The sequence below is a fragment of the Tinamus guttatus genome, unplaced genomic scaffold (genome assembly GCF_059628265.1).
Source record: "Tinamus guttatus ecotype Peru unplaced genomic scaffold, ASM5962826v1 Tinamus_guttatus_pri_ptg000125l, whole genome shotgun sequence".
NCBI lineage: Eukaryota > Metazoa > Chordata > Aves > Tinamiformes > Tinamidae > Tinamus > Tinamus guttatus.
In genome coordinates this window covers 7801367-7809667 of record NW_028288659.1, presented here as the reverse complement: position 1 = coordinate 7809667, position 8301 = coordinate 7801367, and the positions used below count along the sequence as shown (strand labels likewise).

At 43.6% G+C, this 8301-nt stretch overlaps 1 protein-coding gene across 1 annotated transcript in view; it reads left to right on the top strand.

Moving 5' to 3' along the window:
- The first annotated feature begins 6561 nt into the window (after window positions 1-6561).
- The window catches only part of ALDH1L2 (aldehyde dehydrogenase 1 family member L2), a 30330-nt gene continuing 28590 nt past the window's right edge, over window positions 6562-8301 (top strand). Inside the window, exon 1 of the mRNA XM_088521614.1 lies at window positions 6562-6612. Within this exon, the coding sequence (XP_088377740.1) occupies window positions 6562-6612 (51 nt within the window). The remainder of the gene's footprint in view (window positions 6613-8301) is intronic.

The following is an 8301-nucleotide window of genomic DNA, read 5'->3' as shown; positions in this document are numbered from 1 at the left end:
CACAAGAGGCTCATTTACAGGCCCATTGTGAGGTGACCCATTGTGAGGCCAGGAAAGGCCCATTGTGAGGACACAGGAGGCCCATTGTGATGTCACAGGATGCCCGTTTTGAGGCGGCCCATTGTGAGTTCTCCAATTTTGAGATCACGACATGCCCATTGTGAGGCAGACATTGTGAGGTCACAAGATGCCGATTGTGAGGTCACAGGAGGCCCATTGTGAGGCGTTCTATTGTGAGGCGGGCCACTGTGATGTCACGAGATGCCCATTGTGAGGCAGCCCATTGTGAGGTCAGGAGATGCACATTGTGAGGTGGCCCACTGTGAGGTCACAAGATGCCCATTGTGATTTCGCCCATTGTGAGCTCAAAGGAGGCCCATTGTGAGACGGCCCATTGTGATGTCACAAGTTGCCCATTGTGACGCGGCCCATTGTGAGGTCACGAGAGGCTCATTTACAGGCGACCCATTGTGAGGCGGCCCGTTGTGAGGCCACTAGGTGCCCATTGTGAGGTCACAGGAGGCCCATTATGAGGCGGCCCTTTGTGAGGTCGCAGGAGGCCCATTGTGATGTGACCCATTGTGAGGTCACGAGATGCCCATTCTGAGGCGGCCCATTGTGAGGTGGCCCATTGTGAAGCCACAAGAGGCCCATTGTGAGGCCATGACAGGCCCATTGTGATGCGGCCCATTGTGAGGCGGGCCATTGTGATGTCAGGAGATGCCCATTGTGAGGACAGGAGATGCCCGTTTTGAGGCGGCCCATTGCAAGCTTAAAAGAGGCCCATTGTGAGATCATAGGAGGCCCATATTGATACTGGTTAATGTCAAAAGACAGCAAAATCATCCAGACACCGAAAGCTAGAGATGCCTCTCAGACTGAGAGGTCTTGATCCCATCATGGGGATGGAGGTCAACTGGGCTGTGCTGCTTGTCTCATCAGAAACAACACTGAGGCAATAACAGCAACAACAGCAAAATCAATGAGTGATGCGGCAGCAATTGCAAGCACATCTGTAAAACCTAAATCTGTAATGACAGCACATCTGAAAGTGCTGCTATAATCATTTTTTGAAAAAAAGGACTCCATGTTTTGAAATCTTGGATCACCTTCTGTCTGCAGCCAGGCATACAGTTTTCACTGAACTCACTAGGTCTGCTGTACATGCATTCAAAGCCAGGACGGGTTTTCCAATTTTGAAAAATAAAATAATAGAAAACTGTTCTCTGCAATTCCTATTTGTTTTATTTGAAATGAAATAGTGGTTCTTCTTAATATGGAAATCGCAATTAAACAGATGCACTATTTAAGCTTCACACGGTCATTCATGATGCAGCTGTTGCTGTTTTTCCTTTGCTTCACTAGGTGGCAATATTCGGTTACTGAGGGCGGTTCTAGATGACTCTAGAATTTTGATTTTCTTTGATAGCCTGATTTGGATTTTATCCAGAAGCTTTTAGATTGCTTTTAGCGACAGCAAGTCTAGCTTAACTGTATTGATAAATGGACTGTGCTAACTTATTAGTGGCTTTATGCTGTTCGCTTAGGTGAAAATACAGAGCTTATGAGTATCATTTTTGAAATCCGTTGACATTAATGGCTGTCATTTGTACCGGGAGGTTTCTATTTGGTACAGATTTATAGGAAGTTTCTAAGATAGCTGTTGATATACTCAGAAAACACAGTAGTCAAAAAAAAAGTCTTTAGGATATAATACAGTGATTTTTTGGCAATTTTGAGTATTAGTGAAGAACTCAGATGAGAAAGCAATCATTGTCCTGTTATTTTCTTTAGGCAAGACCAAAATGACCATGAGTTTCATACTGAATTTTCACATGAATTATGTCTCATATAAATATGTTCCTGATTAAATTACTTTTTATACTAGAGTACTAGAGGGGGCAGGTGGATGGCACATTAGAGAAGAAAGTCCAAACTATAATTCATTTGGTGCCATTGGCAATTTTCTTTATGGGACATATGCTGGCTCAGTATCTATGGATTTGTAACTCAAAATAGAGGCTTGATTTTGTTAGGTATTAAGTATCTTCCTCCCTTTGGAGTTACCACAGTTGGAAACACATTGCAACATTTGTCAATAAATTTATTTGGCATTTTTAAGCAGTCATTTTATGTTCAGAAGCTTTGGGGAAACTTTAACACAGCATTCACACAGAAGCCATTTCTAGAAGAGCTGGTCCAGAGCAAAAAGTTTCTCCTACTGTGTATACAAGCAAACCTCCATTAAAACCGATAGAAATACACCTACTTATAGGAGAAAGCTTTTGGATAACTGCATCTGTGGGAAACCAAATAAGCAATGTGTTCTTTGTCTCAGGAATATTTAATGCTCAGATCTCTGAATATTTTAAATAAAATAACATTTTTGGTCAAAGATTTTGTGGCAAGACTCACAGAAAGAATTCACTATCAGAGATTCACTCTTTGTTACTTTGATCCACAAAGCTAATGTGAACTTCTGCAGAAGTAGTTTCCATTCTGTTGTATGGAATATGAAAGACTCGCGTTAATACATACCAGTAAGGCAACTGCACAGAATAACTCCTTCTCCTGGTTAAATTGATAAAATAACTCCCTGTCCTCATCAGATAGAAAACTCTTTTTGATAACTCTGGAAAAATGGCAGGTGAGGCATTGTGGTTTTAAGTAATGGTCTGGCTAGCAGAAAATGATTATCAGTAGGTTGTGAAATCTTTGCTGGCTTGTGGGTGTCTCGACTGAAATGAAGTTAAGGGAAAGATACAAAAAATTACTAAAGCAAGCACAAGACCCTCTTAAATAGAACAACTGTGGCAGAGAGAAAACAAGAAATAAAAGCTTCACATAAAATCTATCTTCAGCAAGTGGAAAAATGTTCATATTTTTCCACATGAAAAGGTGGTTTTGTACAATATTTGAGTTGCAACTTGTCATGCAATTATCATAGAGAACAAACAGTACAAAGTCTTTTTTTTAATTACTCAAACTGTAAAACTGGGTGAGCTCTAAAATACTTATAATGAATTTGAGTCTGAACTCTGACCAAATCTTTCTTCATTCTGAAAACCCCCGTCAAGGCTGATTTCTAACCACAAAAGGCTTATACAGAGCTAGTTTAGTTAATTAGTAAATCTCAGGGCATGATTTTTAAAAGAAAACAAATCCGGAGAGATTCTGAGCAGTTTTCCAAATGCTTCAGAAAATGCATGTGCTCAGCACTTTACGGTACACAGCCTGCCCAGGATGATCCTGCCAAGCCTTGATGATATCTTCAAAGACATTGAGTAACTTTTCCTTCCACAGAAATCAGCAAGGATTTATAAAATCCAACTTGATTAAGTCTTAGGTTTGTTCTGTACATTAGTTTACATGCAAATGCATTTTGCTTTGTGAGCATGGTATTGAACAGCACTTTCAGAATCTGACTAGTATTTGTGTTTCAGGTACGTATATACATCTTGCTTCATACACTTCTTCGCACCACTTGCTGACATTTGTCTATGGAAATCAGGGAACAGAAATCAGGGAACGGAATTAGGGGAAAAGCCATGATGGAAAGCTTACTATGGGCTAACTGCAGCTTTCTTGACACTTTGGCTTTAAAAAACAGGGGCTAGAACTGGAAGAAAGAAATCAAGAGGGAAAATTCGATGTGCTCCAGATCAATTGCAAAATTCACCCTGATTTCACTGGAGCTGGGATTTCTCTACAGATTAACAAGAAACTTTGATAATTTGCAAAGTACTTTTCTGATTGGGATAGAGAAATTGGTGGGGACTATTTCATGTCATTTTTTTTCCCAGTAGCATGGAGTCCAGTTGTATCCGTTATGATATTTAACGCTGATATTGGAGGTTGCTATGTGAGAAGACTTAGTGTTCATTCGCAGAGAGACAGATTAATTTAACCATTTTCTGGGCAACAAAAAAGGACAATTTGAATCAACTGCAAATGTTAACACTGGTATTTGAAATTCTGAATAGAAAGATTTCTCAGGAGTTAAAAGTCCGTGTATATGAGTTCATTCCTTTGATCATAATGAAAAAGCGGATGGTAAGCACATACCATCCTTGCATGGCATTTAGCACACCCTGGTTCCTCTCCCAGCACAACCAATTACTATGAAATCTAAAGTAAAACTCACACCCTACTCCCCTGCTATTCTTTATTAAATACTGTAATTCTACTAATGAGAGTTGCTTTCTTTAGTGATTTTTCTTTTTTCTCCGTAACAGTTTTAATAATCCGTGGCATAAATGGAGATCTTTTTTGTCTCAGTGGATTTGGAGCTGTGTTTTGGAGTCCAAGGTATGGCACACAACGAAAACGCCAGCACTTTACATGTGCATTGTTGCACTGTCTGCATTGTGGGTGTGTGAAGAATAGAGTTATAAGTCATTACAAATTACTTCCCTGGGAATACCAAGTGTTTTGCCGCAAGCTTGCATGTCAGCTATTAAATGCCAAGAATGTGGTGTTGGAAAGGGTTTTGAATTGTGAACAAGGTTTTGAAGATACAGGAATTCATGAACTCTGGCAGTGTTCGAATCCAGTTCCAAACTTTGCGGTATGGGACCATTTCTGACGCCAACTTCTATGGGAGCCGTTTCACTGTATGAAATGTGTGCAACTTCCATCAATCCCTTCAAAGACTATACAAACACTGATTCTTGCTGCTGACTGAATCAGTGAAGTTCTTTCCTTAGAAAGCAATAGATGCATATACTTTTTATTTGAACAATTTGTGTTTTTGACCAATTGCCAGAATGACATTTGTGTGTGTTTTTGCTACAGTATGGCCTGTCACACTATGATTATTAATCTTTCCTCCCAAAACTGCTAGTTACAAAGAGAAATACAGATGAACAGCAAGCATTTTAGACCACCAGTATCGGTTGCAGTCAAAAAATAAATTTAGTCGAACAGGATGATGATGAAAAATGTAATTTACTCTACGCCATTCTTTATAACTCATAGTATCACGGATAACAGAAAAGGGATCATGTGTAAAAGCATATTGTCTCCACTTATTAATGGTGGCTTTTTGATGTAATTATGGATTTTTCTAGCCAATGTAATTTTTAATGCCTCAAAGCAAAAGAACTCACTAATTTCCTCGACTGACTATTTCATGATCTCTAAATGAAGGCATCATGAGAACAAATTCTGTAAAAACAGTCAAGGAGCTCTCCTTGGTTTTTAGTCCTGTAGTGAGGAAATCAGGGCAACTAACCACTTTCTTGAATTTTCATCGCAAAAACAAAGCCCGGTGGTTTGTTTTAATTCAAGAGCTTTTATTTCATTATAATTCCTGCAGACTCCATTCGTTTCCTCCTACATTTACAGGACTGCTGTGAGTTTTGAATCTTTATGTCTTTGGCAAGACACAGTTTTGCTAGACACGAACGAGCTATGAGGGACTGAGCTATGGCGTGAGATGTAATTTCAGCCTTGGTGTCTCTTCGCTCCAAGGGTGGCACCGAAGGTTGCAGCAACCTTGTTCCTCCTCCCTGCAGGGCGGCTGTGGCTGGCGCCCTGCGCTGCTGCTGCTGCAGCTCCTCCTCTCTGCGTGTCCTGAGCACGGGGGCAGCTGCAGCAGCAGCAGCAGCAGCAGCGCTGCGGCACTGCTCGTCTTCTTGCAGCTGCAGCCAAGCAACTCGAGCACCCTGAAGAGGAGGACAGGGGGCTCGGAAATAAACCCCGCAGGTTGCTGATACAGCTGGTGGGAACAGATCAAAAATTCAGTGTGAGAAAAAGAAAAAGATACCTGCAAGTGCTAGGCAAGACGCTGCCTGTGTTTTCTATCCTTGGCACGATCTCTTTAGGGTACAAGTTTGACTGAGGTATCCCTTCTGACTGCTCTGATGTGGTTCACGAGTCAGAGGTGTGGTGACCAACTTCTCCTTTTCTTTTTTAAAAAAAAATCCCCTTCCTTGCTTCCTTGACAGGAGCGCCATGTATGTCGGCCTTTCCCCTACCCCTGTCCTTTGGAGGCTGAAAACTGGCCCGATTTGCCACGATGCTTCACTGCCAACTCGCTGCTGCTTCCCCTTTTGCCCTTCACAGCCCTCGGGAGCCACCTCCACCCGCCTCCTGAGCCTCCGAGACCCTCCCCACCGCTCTGACAAGAAGGTGCTTCTGCGAGCGCAGAAAAACCCCAAAGCGGAGATACTGGGGGTGCCGGATGCCCTCAGACGCCGGCAGGAGGGGGAGCAGGGGGGATGCACCGCGGAGCGCGCTGCTCCATCGGGAAGCGGCGCTGCCAGCACGGATTTTCCCAGATTTTTGCCGTTTCCGTGACCTCCTTCTGCAGCCGGCGCCCCCGGGCGCCCCGCGGCGGGGGCGGGGCGGGGCGGGGGCGGGGCCGGGGCGCCCCCCTCGGCCCTGCGCGTCGCGGGCGGCCCGGGCGGGGGCGCGCGGCGGGCGCAGGCGCCGCGCGCGCCCCGCGCCCCGCGTTGCATCAGACGAGGCCGCCGCCGCCGCCGCCGCCGCCGCCGCCGCGCGCGGGGCTCGTGGCGGTTCCGCGGCGCGTGTCCGCGCGGCGCGTGGGCAGCGCGCGCCATGCTGCGCGCGGCGCCGCGCCTGCTGCGCGCCTTCTCCACGTCGGCGGCGGTGAGTGGGGCCGCGCGGGCGCGCGGCGGCCGGGGGATGGGCGCGGGGAGGGAGCGGGGGGCTCCGCTCCGCGCTGCCCTGCGGAGACCTCGGCATTCAGCACTTGCAGGGCGGCCCTCCCCGGGAGTAAAGTTGCCCTGCGAAGGAGGCAGGGGTTTGCGTTCGTTTTCTTTTAAGAACGGTGCAGCCGTGTCGCGGTAATGCTGGCTGCGCTCCATTCGTCTGGAGAGCAACGCGATATTGCAATCCGCGTCGGGGTGGCAGGCATCGTAACCACGCTAGCAGTTACTAGATCTTAGTCCTCCAGAAATCCGAGCTGCAACTGATACCCCTTCTACGTTAGGCATGCATGCCCACATGCAAAAAGGGCAGTAGCAGAAAATAATCATCATCCATAACCACGAAATATTTTTTTTCCAAGCAATTATTTGCTAACATTAGACTCTCCTGGAAAAAAAAAATGTAGCTCTCAGACTTACCTTCTTTTTCCAGAATTATCACTCCACAAGGTGCTTACCAGCATTTCTCGGGTAGTTTCTCTATGCAATACTTATTTGTGCTTATTAATTTTAATTTTAGTTGGATGCTTTGGAGGCTAAAGAAGAAAAAAAAAAAAGGCAAGAAAAAGCAAGCCCTAAAATACTGTATATCTTTTAAAAAGCTATTGTAAAATGACTTTCAGTCCTCTTAGCAAATAAATACTGCCATATCATACATGAAATGATCAGAATTATGCAAGATAAATCTAGACTTTCATAGTGAGGCAATGAAATAAGAATGGACTCTCTTTCAGACTGGTCAAACATTCACAGTTTCTATTAAGGCCCAAAGGAGATCAGGATTTTCAGTCTTTGGAAAGCAACGATTTTTGCTGCATGGTGTGAGTGCAATATCCCCATCCACTCACATCTGAAAGGTATTGGCAAAGTTGTTCATTTTTATATCTGGCAAGACTTACGCTGCATTCATGTTAAACAAAGTCTTTTTTGAGTATGACCATCTCAAGGAATTAGTGAATTAAACAAAATAAATTAGCCAGCTATCAGACATTCATCGTTATTGGACAAAGATAAAACTGCTTGTACAAGTAGTTTTCAGGCATCGTGCCATTTACCTTCTGTTGTTTCTTCATCCACATGTAAAGCACTTAAGTCAGTGAAACAGTTTAAAACTGGATCCTGAACATGTTAATTAATATTATAAAATGAGAAAGATATCAGATTAAAGGAGAAGAAAAAAGTTTAGACCACGAAAACAGAAAAATTAGAGTACAGTGAGCATCAATTTTCTGAATTCTCATTCTTTGGAAGCACTGTCATCATAACTACATTGTTCTGTTATCCCTCAAGTAATGAAAGGGCGAATCTCCACAGTCTCATCTCCAGTGTTTCCCATAACTAGACACTGGGTAATCTAACAAAAATACAGAGAGAAGTCTGCTTTGATAATGCGTGAGCATTAACTTTGCCATGCAGAGAAATGTATCTGTTAGCATAAGTCTTACATCTGCAGTCATGCAGACAACTACAAATGAAATCCAGTACTACCTCTTAACAGCACTGCCAGAAACAATCACAAATTTCATTTTTCTATGCATTAAAGATAATTATCCAATATCCATTTAACAAAGTATACAACCTAATTATTTTGGTATTCTTTAAGGAGCTTCTTTGTAAATCTTCCTGATAA